The 22,011-nt window shown below is 44.9% G+C and overlaps 1 protein-coding gene across 1 annotated transcript in view; it reads left to right on the forward strand.

Annotated features, from left to right (window-relative positions):
- The window catches only part of HCFC1 (host cell factor C1), a 167,512-nt gene extending 150,272 nt beyond the window's left edge, over window positions 1-17,240 (forward strand). Inside the window, exons 21-26 of the mRNA XM_086940255.1 lie at window positions 6,991-7,109; window positions 8,482-8,619; window positions 9,169-9,354; window positions 13,009-13,309; window positions 13,812-13,875; window positions 14,413-17,240. Coding sequence (XP_086796381.1) covers window positions 6,991-7,109; window positions 8,482-8,619; window positions 9,169-9,354; window positions 13,009-13,309; window positions 13,812-13,875; window positions 14,413-14,452 — 848 coding nt within the window. The 3' untranslated portion in view covers window positions 14,453-17,240. The remainder of the gene's footprint in view (window positions 1-6,990; window positions 7,110-8,481; window positions 8,620-9,168; window positions 9,355-13,008; window positions 13,310-13,811; window positions 13,876-14,412) is intronic.
- Window positions 17,241-22,011: the final 4,771 nt, after the last annotated feature.

Genomic DNA, 22,011 nt, shown 5'->3' on the forward strand with positions numbered 1-22,011 from the left:
AAGAGGGCTACACCCTTTGATAATCCCTGCTCAATCCTGTGGTAATGTAGCACGAGCAGTTCGGCCTATCTCAGAGGCAGTGTGTGAAGCATTTATGACCATACACAATAATGCAGGAAAGACGCAACAAACGGACACCACAAGTAGTTGTAGAAAAATAGTTATTTTTATATAGACTGAACACGAGGCTAAAAGTGCTCAAGAAGGCACCAAGTTACGGATTCACTTAAAGCGATAAAGGCACTCAAAAAGGGCGTGGGACGAACTTAGTTCGAGGCCGGGGTCCACGCGACCCGATGATGCATAATGTACTTGAGATTTAAAGGGGCACGGCACGCAGCCTCACAAGGAAGCCGCAGTAATGACAGGCGCACTCGCAGCGGCCACAGCTCCCAGCTGTAGCCATCCGTGGTGTGCACTCATGATAATCCTGGGCGTAAAGGTGGGCACCCAGCGGCTCACCCAGGTGATGACAACATCCTCTTAGAGGTGACTAGTGCATGCACTTAGCGGCACAGCTCCTCCGCTGCGGCACCCACAATAGCGATAGCCATGATTGCCCCAGTATTGGAACTTTCATAGATTCCCATAGCTTGTATCATTCCCTGTCATCGGAATGGGAGCCTCGGTAAATAGAAAAAATACCATAGCAGTAGTTGTAAAAGAGAAAGAAAGGCCTAGGCCTTATCTCATTTTGTAGAATATCCACCTCTTTTTGGAAAAGAGACCAAAAACTTGCAACAACCAATCAGATTAGCCTCTCCCCATGGAACCCTCCTGAGAGAACCTCAGATTTCGCAGCCATTGTGTAATAGTAACCTTGACAAATGCGCTACTTCTGGCAGAAAGAAGGCCAAATCAGGTCCTCACAATGTAAGTCTGCTGTCCTGACTGCTACATCCCTGACAAATGTCAATACAGAAGGACTTTTTTAAGGTGTACCTTTATGGAACAGAAAAGCGACACAGGCAGCAGGAGGTGCATTTTGTCAGTGGTAAGCGAGGAGAGGATCAGCCCTCTGTCAGGGCTCTTCCACCATAGTCTGAAGACTCCAGGAGAGGGAGATCTAAAAGGAGATCATTTTCAAAAACCTTGTTCCAGGACTACGTTGAGGCATGGTGAAGTTCCTACATGCTCACAGTTGAGAGCTGGGGCGATGTTCAGAAAGGGAAGACATTCGGCGTCAAGGGGGTGACATATTTTTCCCCAAATGGTTTTTATTAATATAAACGCAAATGTTTTGGATAAGCTAGGTTTACAGAGTACAAAGTATTGCCAAATTGCATAAACCATAGTGTGGTGACAATGTTTCTAACAGGAAACACGATGGAGTCACTCATGAAATTACAGTTCTTGAGGGTTGTATTGAAACAGTGCATATTTGTCCGTAAGAATGGGGGTTAGTTTATCTTGGCTTATTCCCTGGATCTTCCCTCATGAAAACCCAGTTTGTCCTCCATCCCTTCCATTTCTAACCCTTCGTATTCTATCCAGGGAGTTCAGATCTTTTTGAATTAGCGTGGGCTTCTTCTAGCTTTGTTACACTCTCCGCTACCATGTACTGAGCTATGCATGCTCTCCATTCATTCAGGGAGGGGGGGTGAGGTGTTTGAGCTCCCCATTAACGAGCTATGTCTCTCTTGGCCACCACTAGTCCCAGGTTGGATAATATGAGTTTGCTATGTGGTAGGTCCATTTCCGTAGGGATACCCAGGAGAACATATTTGGCCTATAGCTTGAGTTGTGCTCCCAGTATTTTGTTCAGTTCCCCAACGATCTGGGCCCAATATGCTTTTATTTTACTACACTGCCATATTGTATCTATATATGTGCCCCGCTCCGCCTGACATCTTAGGCAATCGGGAGTGTCTGCTTTTCCCATAGAATGTAGTCTTGCTCTGTCGAAATGTAGGATTTTGTATTGTATGAGGTGCAACCTCTGTTTTATGGCTACTTCTCATGCGTACATTAGGCCTGCCTCCCAGTCAATGTCTTTCATCTGCCCTGTGGTGTTCTTCCATTAGTCTCTAAGTGATCCCAGTTTGTCAGGCATATAATTGAGTAGTGTTTTGTATGTCCATGAAATAGCCTTGTTCTGGATTTCTTCCTGCAATAGCCTACCCTCTACAAAAAGTAGGGGGGCGGGGAATTCAGGTATTTCTGTTACTTCCAACCCCTCTGCCTTCCAAGCGTGTTCCTATCTGATATAGACATGGTTTTGAGTGTCTTTTAATTGATACGTGGCCTGGAGCGTGTCAAAGGGTGCAAGGGTACCTCTAATATGGGAAGAGGTGTGGTGCAGCGGCCTTGGCGACTGACTCCGGGGGCTCACGGTTCGATCCCCGGCGGCAGATCAGCTCAGCACCATGTGACTCTGAGCAATAGCTCGCTTAACCCCTTCGATGCTTGTGACAAGGTCAACTCGTCATGGGTGTTACCTGCGCTGTGCTTATGACGAGTTGACCTGGTCACAAACAATGGGATTTTGAAAATTGCAGCGCTCAGCGGGAATGTAGTCTAGCAAGGATGCGGTTAATATTCCCGATGGCCCCCAGCTCCTTGACACCCTTGGGTAATTGTTTGCACTTTTTAAAATATTGGACATTTTACATTGTCTCCCAGCTTCGACGATTCCGATCATGTCCCGTTGTCTAAAGCCCTGGAGTTTTCCAATCTCTGGTAGTCTCGCTCCCTCCGACAAAGGAGTTTCTCTTGTGAGTCTAGTGTCCCATTTCATTTGTTTCTCTGCTCCCTTCCAGGCTTCTATCACCATTTGGGTAGCTGGCAGGAGTCGGTTAGCACCCTTAAGACGGGGTTGACATTTGACGTTGAAACATCGGATGTCGAATTTGAGACACAGATGTTTTATGTCCAACTTGGTTGATGTCGAGACATTCCAGACCTGTGGAAAGAGGCAAAGTGAAGACCAAAAATAGTTGGAGGACTAGTGGAATCAATATTCAGGCTACTGGGAAGACCGAATCACGCTTTGCCTCCTTCAAATGGTGGTGCAAGTCAAAATCTCTTCCAAGGGATGCCTTTTCATCAGGATGTTCCCTCAGACAATAGTGACAGATGCCTTTCATGTTGGGGAGTGCACATGGACCGTCTACAAATTCAGGGAACATGATCCACGAAAGAAATTACTCCTGGAACTGTGAGATGTTCATTTGGAATTGAAGTCTTTCCTATCATCTTTCAAGAGGAAATTCTTTTTTGTTCAGACCGACAACAATGTACTATCTGATCAAGCAGGGGGGAACAAGGTCAAGAGCCTTTTCACAGGAAGCCCAAACCATGTTACTGGTTGCCAGCCAGAGGCAAAAAAATCTCACCAACCCATAGTCTGGGGGTACAGATTCTTCAACCAAACTCCTTAAGCAGGATTCTCCAAGAAAATCACAAGTGGGCTGTAGGCTAAAACGTTGTTCAAAAAATCTTCTGCATGTTATGTTTTTCTCACATAGATTTATTTGCAGCTGCAGAAAGCTAAAAATACCCAAACTTCACCTCAAGATATTACCAACCACTGACATCGGGAAATGCCCTTTGGATCGACTGGTCTGGCAAATTTCTCTACTTTTCCTCTTAATCCCTGAATTCCATCAGTAATCCTCAAACTGTCTTACTCAAAGGCTAGAATGCTCAGCAGAGGCCCAGTCAATGGTGGTTCAGAGACCTCCACATGTTAGCGCGTCCACACATGAAGCTGCTATGATTTTCTCAGTTCAGATGGTTCATCCTAATCTCTCCTCTTTCAATTTGGCAGCATGACTCCTGAGCTCGTACAATATGGATAGTTAAATCTATCTCAACATTCTCAAGGACGCTAAAACGCCCTTTTACTCGTTCAGCTGTGCTTTGCTTAAATTCAGTATGGAACAATGGTGACTGCTTGTTTTCAATGCCATAGGTCTCGCATTTAAATGTGAGACCTATGGCATTGCAAATATTTTTTATCTTTAGGAGCGTGAACTGGAGCGAGTGTGCTTGAGGCACGTAGGTAATACTTCTCTGAATGTTTACATTTCATGCACAAATTGGGGCCTGGAGCCTGCTCAGCTGCTTCTTTTATGTTGGGGTCACGTTAACTCATACAGACACTTCTCCCTCCCACTCGGGATTCAAAGTCTGGAATTTTTCTTACGTTTTTTTTTAAATTTGTATTTATTTTTAACCTATCTTTTTTTACCCATATACCATATTCACTCTTACAGCACCATTGCAACTCCCGGACCGGAATTGTTTCTTTAAGGAGAAATCACACCCATGCTGAGAAGGGTGTGTTCATAATAATCTCATGAGTGTGTACGTAAACAAAGTTGGTCCGTTAAAACATTTAACCTTAAGCATGCATGCAGGTGTGGAAGTTCTCCTGCCAGCCGTAGGGAGCTGGCATGTCTGGGATGCAGCAGGGTTGCTATTTTCTTCCACGCTGACTTCTTTCTCAAGTCAACTCACAGTTTACGCACAACCCGAATTAGGTCAGCTTGACTAGAACCCCCTTTCCTCCGAGCACCCTGCGCATTTGCAGCTCGCTGTGTTGGTGTTTAATTTCTGGGGTTATTTGAGCCCTCGGAAAGCGCTGCCCCCGGCCCCCATCCGCCCCCTTTCTGAGGGGTTCAGAAATGCCCTCCCCCTTCCTCTTCCGAAGCAGAGATCTCAAACCGTTGCGTACAATGCTGGGGGCTAGCCTAGCCTCATAGATGCTATTAAACATTCCTCCCCAGTGCTGCGCTGTCCATTGGAACTAGTGCTGAATGGACGTCCAATGGTCGTGCGCAGCACTGGGGAGGTAGTGCTGCCGTCGGCCAATGCACCGAGGCAGCACTTAAGGGGCTAGCAGGCAGTTAGCTGAGTTATTGTTATTGTTATTTTAGATTTATAGCGCGCCCAATCACCTGCAGGTCTCTAAGCGCTTGGAAATCGATGTCCTTACAATAACTTGGATCACACCTCAGAGAGACGCAGCAAAGGACTACATTGCGATCAGGGCTCTTCCAAACAGCAGTGTTTTCAGTGATTTCCTGAACCGTAGGAGATTCACCTCCCTGCGTAGCCCCTCAGGTAGCTTGTTCCATAACTGGGGGGCCAGAACAGAGAAGGCTCTCCCTCCCTTAGTCACCAATTTGTAGCGGGGGCAGACCAATATTAGATGTGCATCATACGATTCTCTTCCAGCCACTTGCTTTTTAATCAAATTAAAACAAAAAAAGAAAGAGAGGGATGGCAGGGTCGGGGAAAGGGAGTCAATTAACCGCATTTGTATTCTGCTCAATAATGGACCCAGTTAACCTTTTTTGGTCTCGCCTGAGCCAGCGCATGCGCTGTTCGGTGAGACATTTTGTAAACAGGCTTTTAAAAGTCCAACCAAGTGCTGGCTGGCCTCGAGCGTGCGGTTACATGCACAATGACGAGCAGAGGCGCCATAAGGCTTTCCTCTCATCATGGTGCGCGCATGTCGCACATCACTCGCAAGCCTGCTTTTGCTGTTGCGCGAGCCAGCGTCACTCGTGTCCTTTTTTTTGGTTTCCCGCGTGCTTGTTTGTTTATCCTGATATCAGCGAAGTGAGGTACAGGCCGTTGCGTCTTTTTATTTTTTTCGGTTGATTGTTTTTTTATGTAGAATGGAGACATTCATGTTTGCCCTTTGTCACCCATTATTGTGAAAATTCTTCAAGTCGCAGTGGTTAGCAAAAGAGTCCCTGTTTTTATTTTTGCGCTTTTTTCCCATGTTGGCGCTTATATACTTTGAGTAGTGCTCTGGGTACATGATCGCTTCATACTTACGAAACATTTTGTAGCCAAAGGTTAAAAAAAAATCCATATAATTTTGACCTGGGTCATCTGGTCGTACAGTTAAGTTTTTCCCTCAAATCTATTTGACTGTATTAGCTGGAGTCCAGCTACAACTGCCTTCTGAATGTAGCATCACTTCAATCCATACCTTCGATAAAGTAGTGTTTATATTTTGAATTCTGAAATGTGTCCGTGTGTTTTATATTATTTTCTGCCATCCTTTGCTAGCACAGACTACACGTGTCTAATTTCCACTTGGTGGGGACATGTTTCGAAACTTACGTTTCGACCAGAAGGTCATCACTAATCTTTGTGCTGAAAGTCACTCCTTCCTGCCATGAGTTTTGAGTTGACAGCAGGGTTGAGTCATTCTAAGCAATATTGCTTAACCTTTCTGCAAACAAACGCTTTCATCCTTCTAATATTACCCACTGTTGTGGATAATCACTTGGCAGATAGGTCCTGGTATTTTTGGAAAACGTTGTTGTATCTTCAGCATTAAAAAACAGTTGTAAACCATCCGATTGACTCTTTTACTTAACTCTTGCATATTTATAGATCTTGGCTGTGTAAGTTTTACCAAATGATTAGTTTGTAAGACATTATCCTCTAGGTGTTTTATTTTTTGGGGACCCTGATGTCTATATAGTAGGATTGGCTGACTGTATGGGGAGTGCTGCTCTTCATTACTAGCATGAATGGAAAGCATTGAGCTTTTCCATAAATTGCACAAGGGCCCATTTTGTAGATGACGAGCTTTTTTTAGGATTCTCTATACCAAAGAATGCAAATAAAATTCCCTTTTAAGCTGGTTAGACCTCTGCATCAAAATCTGCTGTGCACTAGCCAAGAAACAAACCTCTGAAGTCCTGCTGCCTCATTCCACTTGGACAGCCAAGTCTGGCGATGGCAATTTTGTCTGCTTAATCCTGCAGCACTTTGTGGTCGGCGTCCACTTCTCACACCCTAGATTTGGCAGGTAATGCTAGAGTATCTGTTTCTCAGGCGTTTATTGTTGTAGGTAAGTAACTTGTTCGGTTTTGGTTGTTTTATTTATCCTACCATTTGTGTACAGTAACGGTTTCACTATTTCACTGAATCTTGTCCCATTTACAGTCTAGCTGTTTACCTGATACACTGCCCCAGGTTCTGGGAACAAAATAGGTCTCTAATGCAGTTTCTTTTATGTAGGCCTTGCACCATCAAACACGTTTGCTGCACCCCAGCCTGTCACAGTAGCCAGTCCCGCCAAGATGCAGGCTGCTGCCACGCTTGCCGAAGTAGCCAATGGAATTGAAACTGCTGCTGGGGTAAGTTTGTTTACAAACAGCATGCTACTCTATTTCCTTGTGCGCTCATATGTTGTATTGTTTTGCAGCCATCCCCCACCTCATGTTTGAATGTCCCCTTAACATAAATTTAGAAACTCTTTAGTCACGTCACTACCCAATAAACACACCAGCCTCTGCTGCCTAACCAAGATTCACTCATGATTGCCATCTTTTCCTTGCATAAATGTGAACAGAAAAGGATCATCTTGCATTTTTTGGCAACTGCCAGCGTCACATAAACAGCCTGATTCAAGGACAGCTCCAACATCTGCTCCTTTCCCTTTACTAAGGAAAAATGTTCCTGCTTATCGCAAGTGTTTTTCAGAATGCACAAGCCCAGCTTCAAAGCTAGTCAGTATAAGCACTTGCGTTCTTGGCTCTGCCCTGCTTTGTTCATATTTTTTCACCCTACCACTTCACCAGCCTTGGCTTTTTCGAGTCCGTCTTTGCCATAAGTAAAGTTCTAGTACATCCAGGAAGTTGACTGCAAGCACAAGCTTCATGTTGTCGTTGTTTGCCTCAGATCGATAGTGTCAGACTTATTCTGTGAACCACTGGGTATGTTGGCATTTGTAACACACTCCAGTGGCTGGCTTGACTTGAAACGCGTAAATAGACCTGTGTTTGGGCCGTAGAATGAATGATGGGTCACAGGATGAAGACCATGCTGTACATCACAATTCGTTACTTGTTTTGAAGAACTTGCTGTTCTTTGTAGCCCTGTTTTTTGGGGCTTTAGTTCCTTTGTCCCGTTGCTTTGAGGGTCATGTATTCCATTGAACTGTGTGACTAGAGGCCTGATCAGGTGACTGGATGGATGGAACAATGGGTCGCCTTTGTGAAATGGTCTCACAAAGGCAATCTGTAGTTCTGCTTGTTGCAGTCCACACTTTAAGCTACTGCACAGCTGGATCCAGGCTCATTTGCATTGAAGCTGTTCTTTTTAAGAGTTCTTGAGGCACTTTGAAAGCATCAGCAATATAAGGTCACTATGTAGACATCAACTTTTTTTCATACTTCTTTCGACTTCCCATGTCTTACCCTACTTAGGTGTGATGTTTTAGATTTGCTGTCAAGGGATATTTGTGAAAGTGCCTCCCTGATGTTATATTTTAAGAACAGGAACTTTTCTGTTTTCTCCTGTGAGATTGAGGCTGTAAAAAGGAGCCCAGATCCCTTGATGCAGTAAAGCACCAACAGCCTGTTGACTGTGGGATTCTAGAAATGGCTGGGCTTGTAGGGCAGTGTATCAGGTGCAACCTGTTAAACTTAACTTCAAGATGCGTTTCTTCTCACTTTACCATCTTCCTCCCACAAGATGGATTGAACCCCCCTCTCTGTCTGCTTACAGAAGCGTGAGCCCCCCCTCCAGATCGCTAAAGTACCAATGAAGAAAGAGAACCAGTGGTTTGACGTGGGAGTCATGAAGGGCACCAACATGGTGGTAACACACTATTACCTGCCAGCGGATGACTCTGCTTCCTGTGATGTAAGTGCATATGTTTTTATTCTCCAAGCCACATAGCTAACCAGTGCCCAGTTAACGCTTGTACTGATATTTTGCTCGATACTTTAATTTTGATCTCAATTTCGAAGTCTGTATTCAGTGACTGGATAGTTGTAGCTAGCTTTCAATCTCAATGAGAGTTTAGGGCTATTCACTTTATGAATCCATTGTCCAGTAGACTTCTCCACAGATTCTTTGGGTGCCATAACTGGGTCGTGGCTACAGAAGTAATTCTACTTGGCTAATATGTTGAGAACAAGGCTGCCATTTTTGTTCAAGTAAGCGCACACTCTTCCATGCTTTTTGTTTTGTTGATCTGATGCAATTGATACTTTAAGAGTATGGTCCATGCATGATAATAACTCTGCCACATGTCACCCTAACACTTGCAATTATTAGAATACAGCCACAACGGAACTTTGATCACCACCAAAAACACTTCTCCATAGGCAGAGCAACGTGTGAAAATATCCAATGTTGCAAGACCGTAAAGTCTTCATGCTGTTTTGTTCTGACCATTTTTTTTCTCAGGATGACTCTGGTACAGTCCCGGATTACAGCCAGCTGAAGAAGCAAGAGCTGCAGCCAGGCACTGCATACAAATTCCGAGTGGCAGGAATCAATGCATGTGGCAGGGGGGCTTTCAGTGAGATCTCCGCCTTCAAGACTTGCCTTCCTGGCTTCCCTGGAGCCCCATGTGCAATTAAAATCAGCAAGGTGAGCCAACGCTGTATGCTTAGGTCCACCTGAAAGTTTTATGTCCAGAAGAGCAGAACATTAAAGTAGAAATGAGATTCTTCAAACAATTTATTTAAAATATGAATCCAGGAGTTGGGTGGGAGGAATGGTGTGTGTATGTTTTTACATACACACACGTGCGTGTGTGTGTGTGTGTGTGTGAATGGAAATTCTACTGAGCTAGTATCTGAAGGAAGATCTGCTGAATGCACATGAAATAGTCATACATATTTGCTACAAAGCACATTTTCTCAAATGAATGAACGTTTGAGGCAATCTGTTGTCCCTCATTGTTATGCTATGTTATGTTATGTTATGTGAAACTTCTTAAGCGCACTAACACCAGAGGTTTCTTGGCGCTAACTGACAGAACAAAGACAGAATCCCAAGGCAGAAACTAACCGGTGCTGGAGAACGTAAAAGTTTTTAAAAGCTTCCTGAATTGGAGTAAGGAACCATTAGATTTAATGACTATTGGAAGAGAATTCCAGAATTTAGGTGCGAGGTGGGCAAAGCGACGGCCCCCAACCTTGCTGGTTTTGACTTTCGGAGTGACAAGTAGGTGATGATGAGCTGACCGAAGGTTACGTGCAGGTTGGTACGGAGTGATCAGTGAGTTAAGAAAGGCAGGACTGGTGCAGTGGAGGGATTTGAACGTAAGACAGCCCAACTTAAAGGCCGCCCTCCGTTCTACTGGCAGCCAATGGAGCTTATGAAGCAAGGGCTTCGCAGACTGCCATTTTGGGACTTTGAACATAAGAACATAAGAGGCTGCCTGGTTCTGCACAACCTGGAGACGGCCCACAAGAGAACATGGGAGTCCGTGATAAAAGGAATTAGAAAAGTCCAGGCGGGAAAGAACCAGGGACATGACAACCTGGGCCAGTGCCGCATGTGGTAGTAGATGCCTGATCTTCCGGATCTTTCGGAGCTGTAACATACATGATGAGATCGTGGCACCTACTTGGGCTTTAAGCGAGAGCTCGGCATCGATTGTCACTCCAAGGCTCTTCACCGTCTTGGCCGGAGCAGGAGGGGGGCCAAGCTCAATGGGCCAGAACTGCGGACCCCAGTAAGCAGCACTAGAACCAGGGAGAAGGAGCTCAGTCTTCCCAGGATTAAGTTTTAGTTGGTTGTGATTCATCCACTGCTGAATGTGGGTCATAATAGAGTGAGAATTATTGACAGCTTGTGGGGAGTGAAGCGGAAGGACGATCTGCAGATCGTCCGCATAGTTGAAAACTGTAGCGTCCCAGGGATCTAAGTGAGGCAAGCTAGACATATTTGTATACCTGGAATTCCCTCACGGACATCTAATTTGAATTCACCAATCTTAGGCAAATGTTATTTTTAAAGATCATTTTAAACACACTACGTCTTTTAATTTGTACATTATAATGACTGGATAAAACTGTTTTGTTTTCATATGAAACCAAAAATATAAAGAATGTCCCATCTAGTAGTTACATCTTGAGGAGCTGTTAAAACAAGCATTTGCAATGCAATAGGTCTGGCATTTACGAGCGTTTCAGCTATTGACATTGTAAGTGATGATGCGCTTTATTTGCATTTTTAAAACCGATTAAAGGCATTGTCATTTACAATGCCAATAGCTTAAACGTGCAATAATTCAAGACCTATTGCATTGCAAATGTGTTGGGTGCCTGTACTATAACGCGAAACATTTTTTATGAGAGCGTGTCCTACCTGCAACAGCAGGCAGTACAAAGTATTTGAGAAAATAGTGCTCGGAGTGCAAGCCATTGAAAAATGTGGGTGGAGTTTCAAGTCCATACCTGAATACAGCATGCCTCACAGAAAAGCACATGCGCTGTCCAGGCTCGACCTAAAAAGGCATGGTAGTCACTTCTCATTCACAATGCATTAAGGTTCTGAGGGCTACTTGTAACTGCAGATTCCTCTCCTTTAAAACGTCTCCTGGTGCCAGACTGGATCTAGACCTTTTTCATAGCAATAGCTCATATGTACCTGCAGGTGACACCATCTTACTCTGCAGCAACCTTGCTTCAACACTGGAAGTGACTGCATAGAGACATAAATAAGTGCCACCGCAGTGCAAGTATGTCTGTACGTGCCCTTAAACGCGGATCTAGAGCTCCACTTTCCTACGGAAAATCACTCCCCTGAAGGCCTCCGGCTACGACACTGCAACTCTTATAGGAAGCAAAGACCAGTCATGGATCCACACAATGACTGCCTGTCATAAGCACAAATCTAGATAATGCAGCAAATGCTGATTATTGCCCCTGAAGGCAACTAGCAAATGAGATTAAACTCTGAACACAAAGAAAGGTCCAGGCAGAAGATCTGCACCTACTCAGTCACAGGCTCACTCGCGATTCAGTGACATAAAGAACAAGTCTTGTCATATGTAGTCAAAGCAGGACATGCCATCCTCCTGCCACTAGCTGCTATAGGTAACAGTAATACAGTTGGCACTCCAGGACCAGACTCTGCTGCCATTGGCTGCCTCTAAGCCTTGTCCAGCACACCCAGAGTTCTCTAGACTGTCTCTGATCACATAGCATATTAAGACCTTTAAGAAGGCCCCCCCCCCCTCTCCCTCAGAGCACCTTTGGTCTCTGAGCCGCAGTAGGTCCCTACGTGGGCTCCTGCCTGCAGGTGTGGTGCAGACTAACTGCAGTGGGCCTCCACCCAGCTCCCTACTGCTGCACTGCCTCATGCTGTGCCTCTGTCTGTTCTGACTGCACTGGCACCAGCCTTGACCCCAGAATTACCTACGGGATTGCACTCCACTGCATGTTCCTGAACCAGAGCAGTTGGCTGTTGGCACCTGCACTGTCGTACCAGGAGATAACCAAGGTGCAGCTGAAGGGCTTCAAAATGTTCCACATGACTGAGGTGGTGGATAATTTCCTCCTGCTCATTACATTGATGCTAGCTTATACTTGGATCTGCAGAATGTCAGTGGCTTAAATACTTCACCAGAGACAGAGTTGGACTCTCATTGGGGTCCCACTCTAAGGAGAGTCTATTTTGCTCTAGAAATTTTCAACCTACAGCTACCTACTGTAAATGTAAATTCAACTTACAAATCTTGCAGCCTGGCCCTGGTACCGCAGAACCTTTACAGCCGTTAAACTAGGCCCTGAGGGTGCATTCTAAGCCTTGCTGAGATCCTCCATTAAGTCGCTCAGCATGAAATCATTGGTCTGCCTTTGGGGATTTCGCCTTTTTGACTCTGCACTGTACTACAGGGAGCTTGGTGCTTCAGGCTACCTCCAAAAGGAAAACCCCAAAACACCCCATCTGTCTTGGATTATCTGTTTAAAGGCACTCTTGAATGAGGTAGAGCTCACTGGCCATATCCCTTCATGGCATACTTGTAGTGTCCCAGAAAGCAGCTGGCCTTCTGGAAGCTTGGTGCCAGCCTAACAGAAGGCACTACTTCTACCACATGCATCTATGCATTTCAGTTCTGCCTGGAGGATTAGTAAGGGACACGTTTAAGTGCATTTCAGAGCGCTCACATTTCCTAGCTTTTTTCTTTGTTTTAACATTGAAATACACTTTGTCTACTGTACACTTCCATGTTGGTCTTTAACTTGGGTTGTCTTGTTAAGTATTTATCGCTTTCCTTAACCTCCACAGAGTCCTGACGGTGCACATCTGACGTGGGAGCCCCCTTCGGTGACCTCGGGTAAAATCATTGAGTACTCTGTCTACCTGGCTATCCAGAGCTCCCAGGCTGGTGGTGAGCCCAAGACATCTGCTCCTGCCCAGCTTGCCTTCATGCGGGTTTACTGTGGTCCCAGCCCATCCTGCCTGGTACAGTCTACCAGCCTGTCCAATGCCCACATAGACTACACCACCAAACCTGCCATCATTTTCCGCATCGCTGCCCGCAATGAGAAGGGTTATGGGCCGGCCACACAAGTCCGGTGGCTACAAGGTAAGCAATCTAATTCTGTGTGGGTTGTTTAGGAGTTTTCTTGTCTGCCCCAGTTTAAAAAATAAATAACTATTGTTTCTGTCTTGCCATCCAAAACGAACATGCAACTTTTACATTAAGACCTTTGGGGCTCTACTAAGGCTCCTGAGCCCACAGCTACAGGCAGCCACATCATGCCAGGTGCCACGGCTGTTTAGCTTGTTTGGGCTTTTGTGGCTAGTTGCATAAAGTCTTTCTACCTGTAAGCCTCTTGTTACATTTACATAAGCACCACTTTTCAGCCTTTTTAGATGCTTGGACCTGTGGGATTTAATCCGATTTCTGCAGTACCAATGTAGCATGTTTTCCTTTGATCATGGTAACTAGATGTTCGTCTTGATAGTTTTTTTTAATGCTTTACCACATGCTACCTCATGCCATGATTTTCTGCTGTTCTGTCTTGTCCCAGCAGTTAGCTGATTTTTCCATTTCCAAAAGTGACCTTATTTTGTTTGGGTTTCAGAAACTGGTAAAGATGGTTCCGCCGCCAAACCTGCAACTAAACGACCAGTGTCTTCACCTGAAACGTAAGCATTGGTGCTGTTTCGTTGTGTGTGCTTTTGACACAAGTCTGAGTGCCTGGTGTGAACTCCGCACATACTGATGAGTGGCAGCTATATGCCTGGTGTGAAGACAGCACATACTGATAAGAATCAGCTTGTGCCTGATGCACACTAACAGCTTCTCCGCCGTTTGATAGTGTTCTTCTAAGAGGCTCCAACTGCTATTTATAGTGCTGCACTTCCATGGTGTAGCCTTGCTGTTTTGTTGTTTTTAGTTGTAAACTCTTTTTGCACTTGGGCATTTCTAGTGATTGTTCAATAGTTGAGGTTCCTAGCAAAAAGTGTCGACCAAAATGAAGGCTAGCATGGTCTGCTGCATTTTTTTCTGACTAGGGTTTCAGCCTCTAGTGGAGTGTGCAGAAAGCGAGTGAACAGCGTTCTCAACTTACAAGGTCAAGTAAACCAAGAAAGGAATGGGAGCAATGGATTTAGTGGTAATGGGTAGATTTTGAAAATGATGAATGGTTGGTCGCTCTTTATAACTTTTTATTTTTATTTTAGGAAATCTGCTCCAAAGAAGTCAAAGACAGATGGTCAGTGATGGACAACACTTCACATCTACCCTTCTTATCCCACCTCTACAGTCGCATTAACAATGAACACTTGCTGTCTATGCCCTTGTCCTTCCACCGGTACACCTGTTTCTTCTAGGTGTGCACCCATGAGTACTGTAGCCTCTATGGGGTGGGTGGGAACTGAAGGGGTCCGATTGTTATAAGGAGGACTCTGCCAATCTGCTTTAAGCGCTTGCCTTTTCATTTCACAAGCTACAGAGAAAGCACATTTTACCATTGGAGACAAACTCTGGATGACACTTCTTTGTTTTTCATGGTAAAGAAAATTAATAAAAGCAAGTTGCAAAATCACATGCCCCAAGAGCATGCGTGCACATGAGTATAGGCCGGACATGGTGAGGAAAGGTGTCATGATGGCAAAAAAATGCAAATTGAGAGGCGGCTGCTTAAAAAGGACATGTGGACTGCTATGTGCATAGGCATGACTGTCAGTTTGTCAATTTTGCATTTTCTTATAAAAAAAAGGAAAAACCTCTGCAAAAATTACTTTTGTGGTTTGGAAAACACAAGCACTTGAGATCCCAACCTTTTCTCCTCTTTCCTGTTCTGAAACATCAACTTTTTGGAATTGATCAGACGCCAGCTGCCTGTGGTGCATATATGCATATATATATATTTTTTTTTGTTGCAAGGATCCTTCTGTGTAATGTTTATTTTTTTGTTTGGGGAAGGTTATGCTCTTTCTCTTTAGCTTTTTATTTGTAGCTCCCTCTCCTGACCAGTTGCGCAGACTCTTTAAGACTATGTTCTGCAAGAAGGCAGCAGGAAATGCCATTTCGTTCTTTGGACTAAATAGGCTGAAAACTTTGTTTCAAGCTATAAAGTGGAGAATGCTCTTCCTGCTTTGATTCTCCTGTAGAAGGAAGCCTACCTGGAAAGTCTGCTTTTGGAGACCATTCTGAAATATTGCCGTAATGAAGACTCCAATCTGGATTCTGGATGGAAAGATATATATATTTTTTACTTTGAAATATTCACAATGTATTACAAGGACCTGTCGTGTAGCTTTCATTTTAATTCTTTTTCCAGCATATTTTCCTTTCCTTAATTTCTGCAAGCGCTGAGCAGAAGTGCTACTTATTTGACTATGGGGGCTACATATTTCTGTGAGCGTGTTTAAAATTGCAGTTGAAAGGGCACATGGTTGGGCAAAGTCTCATTTTGCCGTTAGTTGTGTGAACTGTGATGGAATTTGCATTGCCAGAAACAAGTGTTACTGGTTTTTAGCATACACAGTTGACCCTGTTTTAAATTGAGTACTTACTTGGCTTGTCGATGTATTTTTAAGCTTTGGACTCCTTTTTTTTTTTTCCGGAATGGTTTGCCCGTTGTCTGCATTTGGTTCCTATCTTTTACCCCGGAGACCTGCCATGTACTTCAGTGTCCTGTTTTGGAATTTGGATTTGCAGTATTTACCTTCAACACAATGTCCCAACTTGGGAAAATGTGGAGAGGCCTAGGTTTGTACTTATCTTTTACCCACTGGTCCACTTGTTTACCCATGTGCCACTGGATAAATGGAAAGGGACCCATTGCCTACTTCTACACACACTGCTCTTTAAAGTAGTTGTAACCTAGTCGACGTAACAAAGGGGCACAATACAAAGGAAGGGTGATCAACATTCAAACTTCCCTTTTGTTATGTATGATACTCTGGTTAGTTGTCCTCTCAACCATTTCTATAAATATATAAATATATATATATATATATATACATGCATATAAATGTAAGTTTGGGCAGATTCTCTGATTTGGCCAAGACTTTTTTGGGGAGGGTTTGTATACATTTTATATGAAAGGGTGGTGGGGATACCAGAAAACTTGGCATAGCTGAACAGCATGACTGATCTTTGTGGAAATGAAATCCATTGTAGTTGTGGGAGGCATTCTCCTAAAACATTTCCCATTGGTGCAAAACTTTCAGAGAATTTTGACCCAACACCTTTGAGTCTCTGCTTGAGGCTTTGCACAGTGTCCTGTTGGTTATACTCAAGGGGGCAGCTGGTCAAACTTCACGTCCTCTAGTCTGATGCGGCGACCAATATAACTGTGCAGGTTTGTTATGACCTAGTGTTCTAGATTGTTTTATAGTGTGATTGGGAAGGTTCTGTTGAGACTGTTTAATCCTGCCTGATCTTCGTGGCATTTTAGGAGATGAACTGCTGATTCTGTGAATTGGAGTTTTACAACAAAGCAGAACCCAGACGGAACTTGATGGTCCATCCTGTCAGCTGCCTGTGCTGGGGAGGTTGAGGGAGCAGTGGGAAGGATGAGATGACACAAACTGTGCAGCATTGCTTTCTAGTTCAATGAATATTTCAATGGATTTAAAAGAAAAAAAGTGAATGCTTTCCTTTTTTTTGAAACATTAGAGCGAGCACTTTTCTTAACAGAGCGTGTCGGCAAACTTGTAAGGAACTGTTTAAATGCTGCTGGATGTCTCCTCCTGTGGGACTGGACCTGAAGTGATGTGTGAGCCTCCCCAAGCCAAACCCTGGCAGCGTTTAAGCAGCACGAAAGGAAGGTGGTGGGCCGAATACTCCGAAGCCTCATCACCCCTCAGTTTTTGTATTATAGTGTATTGCTCTGTGTTTGTTAGACATTTTTCTCCTTTCATCCTCACCTGCCATTTTCCTTTTGAGAAGAACTGCTATTACTTCTATTGTAGAGGAGTATTCTGAGATTCTATATTAATTTAGTGCTGTCTGTCGTTTTGTGCTATTTTGAACAATTAAATACATTTTTTGAAGTAAATAACTTTCCATTGTAGTTTGTTGTCCATTACAAGCAATCTTTATATTGAATAATAAAAGTATGTGTATATGTTGTTGGGAGGGGAGAGTGAGAGGTGGGCTGCACTAGCCACATATACACATGCAGGGTTTTGGTCAAACCGTTGGCACTAGCCACATCTTCACATCAGGGTTATGTTGATCCCAACATAAGCTACTAAGCAATTTCAGGACTGGCTGGGTCTTGCTACTAATTCTCCTGTACCCCTTAAACATGTAACAAGAAACAGATCGACCCCCTCTGCTCCCTGGTCCAGAAACAACTTTGGAGGAATAGGGAAAGGCATTGGCGGAAGTCGTATAACGAAAGTAAAACTCGTTATAAGGTGTTATTGGCCAAATATAAAGTCATGATCGCTGATGCCAAAAGGAAGTAGCGAACGAATAGAGCAAGCCAAGAACTCAACCAAACAGCTCTACGATACAACTAAGTGCTTAGCTGGATATTCCCCCGACCTTACTCCTTCTCCCTCTCAATCCCTGTGTGATGCATTGGGAACCTTTTTCTTCACTAAGGTTAATGATCTCTATACCACTTTCGCTGCCATTACCAATAACTCAACTACTACTTACTCTACACAGTCTGTCTCTTTATTCACACAATTTAAAGAGATCACAGAGGATCAAATAAGGCACATTATCTCCTCGATTAAAACTGGCTCAGCTCCAGATCCTTGCCATGTCAAAACTCTTCTTCCGGTTATGGAGATTTTGTTACCTGCCATTACTCAAATTTGTAATTGCATGTTCAGATCTGGGATCTATCCGGAAAGCCTGAAAAAAACCCTCCTCAAACCTCTTTTAAAATAAGGATGACCTCAAAAACTACCGACCTATAGCCAGCCTTCCATTCCTGGCAAAGGTAGTAGAAAAAGTGATGAACTCGCAGCTATCTGAGTTTATAGAAGAACATCACTTACTGGACGATACCCAATTTGGGTTTCGTAAGTTCCATGGCACCGAAACCGCCCTGATCAAAGCGGCAGATGACATCAGGGTCAACCGAGATCAAGGAGGAACTGCAGTATTGGTACTACTTGATATATCTACAGCCTTCGACCCGGTCGACCATTTGATCCTGGTCGACCGTGTTGAAAAAATGGGCATTCAACTAGTAGCTAAAGATCTACTGGCCTAGTTTCTGTCAGGCAGAACTCAGGCTGTCACCTTGGGCTCTTTTAAATCTACTAATTTGTCGCTGCCTTGTGGGGTCCCACAAGGCTCATCCCTGAGTCCGACACTTTTTAATATCTGTGTCGGACCTAGCCAATATCATCGGTGCCCACGGGATAAGCCTTACCTCATATGCAGACGACACACAGTTAGTCCTGTCCATTAAAAATAATGGACAAAAGATGGCCGATGGTTTTAAGGAGTGTATGTTGGCAATTGGAGTCTGGATAGCCTCCAATTGGCTAAAACTCATTTCCGTTAAGACAGAGGTTGTCATTTTTGGACTACTTACACCTAGTTGGTCCCCCGCTTGGTGGCCTGCGTCTTTCGGAACCCTGCCTAATCCCATCTCTAAGGTAAGGAACCTGGGTGATGTTTTTGACAGCCAGCTCAACTTCGTTGCCCACGCCAACCAAGTAGCCTCTTCTGCCTTTCACAAACTGCGCTTAATAAGGAAAATCATCCCCTTCCTTCCTGAAAGTGCCGGGAAACCTCTGGTAAGCTCCCTAGTGCTGTCCACTCTGGACTATTGTAATGGTCTTTTTGCTGATGCCCGGATTAGAGTATTCAACAAAATGCAAACAATACAAAATGTGTCAGCAAGACTACTTGCCGGAATTCCTAAACAGAAGTCCGCCAGAGATACCATCTGAAGACTTCACTAGCTTCCAATCAGAAGTAGGGTCAAGTTTAAAACTCTTTGCATTGTATACAAGGCATTGCATAATCAGGGACCTTAGTTCCTTAAAAGATCAGCTGATCCTTTACCGTCCCCCTAGGGGACTGCGATCCTCTACCCTTAATGACTTAGTGGTGCCCGTACCAGGACTGTCTCCTGGGGAGACCGTCGGTGCCTGGTTTCGGCTGCAAAGCTGTGGAACACCCTACCCCAGTCAATCCGGACCAGCACCTCACTCTGGTCCTTCCGTAAACATCTAAAAACCTGGCTGTTTAACCAGTAATGTCTTAGATCATACATTTGTAGATGAGAATTTGATGCAGTAGTTGCAGCGCCGAGACGCCCAAGGGCATTTGTTCGCGCTTTATCAAATCTCATAAATAAATAAACAATTAAATACAGTTTTTGAAGTAAACAACTTTCCATTCTAGTTTGTTGTCCATTACAAGCAATCTTTATATTGAATAATAAAAGTATGTATATGGGTTGTTGGGAGGGGGGAGTGAGAGGTGGGCTGCACTAGCCACATATACACATGCAGGGTTTTGGTCAAACCGTTGGAGCACTTTAGTCAAACTCTTCTTATTCATTTTTTCCCCCCCACCAGAAAGTGTAGTCACTTTATAATTGGAAAGTAATTTATCTTAGGTTTGTGTTGCAGGATCTCTTGTTGGCTCTCCAATATTACTATATATATATATATATATATATATATATATATATATACTTTTTTTTTTTTTAAACTTTGTGCTTTCGGTTTGAAAAATGTAAAATGACTCCCGATCATGTTATCTGAAACTGGCAACGTGTTTGCAGTATGTTTTGTATGTCAGATTGCTGTTCAATGGCCTGCCAGTGTTTGGTTTGCAATATTACACGTTTATTTGGAAAATTTAACGTTTGCCCACAATGCATCCGCATGCTTACTCAAAGTTAAATTATTTATGCATTGTGAACTTTCAAGATTCTCATGATTTGCAATATTGGAAATTTCCAGTCCCATCTACATGTTACTTTTTTATTTATCCTTCATCACTATTTTTGTGGGTTTTATCCAATATTGGATCTTTCATAGATTAATGCATCTGAAAGAAACACGTAGTGATAGATTCCTTACCTTCGAATTACTCCCAGGTGTCAGACTGGATCCGGAAAGCTTTTGTCAGCAGTACCCCCGGCGCATCAATAGGCGGCGTCGTACGTCTCCGCGTGCGTCCTTGGCGTCGTATTTGCCGGGATGACATCACTGGAGCTACTTAGACGTGCCCACACGCGCTGATGTCAGTTCTTTATTTTTCCGCTCCAGCAAGCGCAGATCCAGAGAGAGCAGTACCCCGTCACTTGTTTACCAAAGTATTTGTTTGATATCATTTGTAAGTAAACTTACTCCTGGTGCATAGAGATGCCCGGTTTCAAGCTTTGCGAGGCCTGTGCGCACGATGTGCCGGACCGACCCGCACACTCTCTTCTGCCTGGGGCGTGACCACGACAGAGTCGTGTTCCCACTGCCGGGCCATGGCCCTGAAAATTTTGCGGAGCGATCCTGAAAGTGGCTGGAGGCCCGGGAGTCTGCCCCACGTCGTTCCAGGCCCCGATCCCGTGGGAGGTCGAGGGCCCGGTCGCAGAGCAAGCACTGTCATTCCATATCTTCGCACTCTGAGTCTGGTAAGGCGAAGCACAAAGTCTCAGCATTATGTAATCCCCAGGTAAAAGAACAACAAAAACAAAAGCACACTCTCTCATACATTCATACCTATTCAACAACATTAATACTACATTCATAAATCCACCCTCGGACACCTTCATCTACAAACCACCGGGACCACGCACACAATTCAGCGAAGACATCGCAGACTTCATCAGCCCGCACGCCCTTCCCTCCGCTGACTACATCCTCCTAGGGGACCTCAACTTTCACCTGGGGAACAACAACGACAAACACCACCGCCCTGCTGGACAACCTCGCCAACCTTGGACTCAAGCAACTGGTGAACACCACTACGCCGGCCACACGCTTGACCCAGTCTTCTCATCCAGCAAGCATATCTCCTTCAGCCACGCCACGGGACTCCACTGGACCGACCACAGCTGCATCCACTTCAGCTTCAGAAGAACTAAGACCCACCACCACCCGCAACAGGTCCCCCGCCGAAGCTGTAGCAAGATCACCTCCGAGCAGCTCACCGCCTCACTCAGCCAGAACACTCCGACCAGCACAACGGACTCCAACGAAGCAGCCAGCAACCTCACCAAGTGGCTTACCGCCTGCGCTGATGACCTCGCACCACTAAAGAACCCCCCCAGCAGACCCGGCAGCAAGAAAACCCCATGGTTCACCGACTAACTCAAGGAATCCAAGAAGAACTGCCGCACCCTCGAGAAAGCCTGGCGGCTCGACCACACCACAAACAGGACCGCCCTCAAGCACGCCATCCGCAAACACCATCAGCTGATCCGCGCCACCAAGAAGACTGCACTCAAAGAACGATTGGACAACAACACCCACGACAGCAAGGAACTCTTCAGCATCGTCAAAGAGTTCTCCAACTCCAGCGCCGGAAACGACATCACTCCCTCGCAAGACCTCTGCAACTCACTCGCCTCGTTCTTCCACCGCAAGATCGCCGACATACACAACAGCTTCGACGCACAGACCACGCACCCTACCACCGATCCAGAGCCCGCCACCATCCCCTGCAACTGGACCCCGATCAGCACCGAAGACACCACCCGCGCGATGAACTCGATCCACTCCGGATCACCAACCGACCCGTGCCCACACCACGTCTTCAACAAAGCCGACCCCACCATCGCACCCCATCTCAGAGACACCATCAACTCCTCCTTCCACACCGCCACCTTCCCGGAGAGTTGGAAGCAC

The sequence above is a fragment of the Lissotriton vulgaris genome, chromosome 10, assembly GCF_964263255.1.
Source record: "Lissotriton vulgaris chromosome 10, aLisVul1.2, whole genome shotgun sequence".
Taxonomy (NCBI): Eukaryota; Metazoa; Chordata; class Amphibia; order Caudata; family Salamandridae; genus Lissotriton; species Lissotriton vulgaris.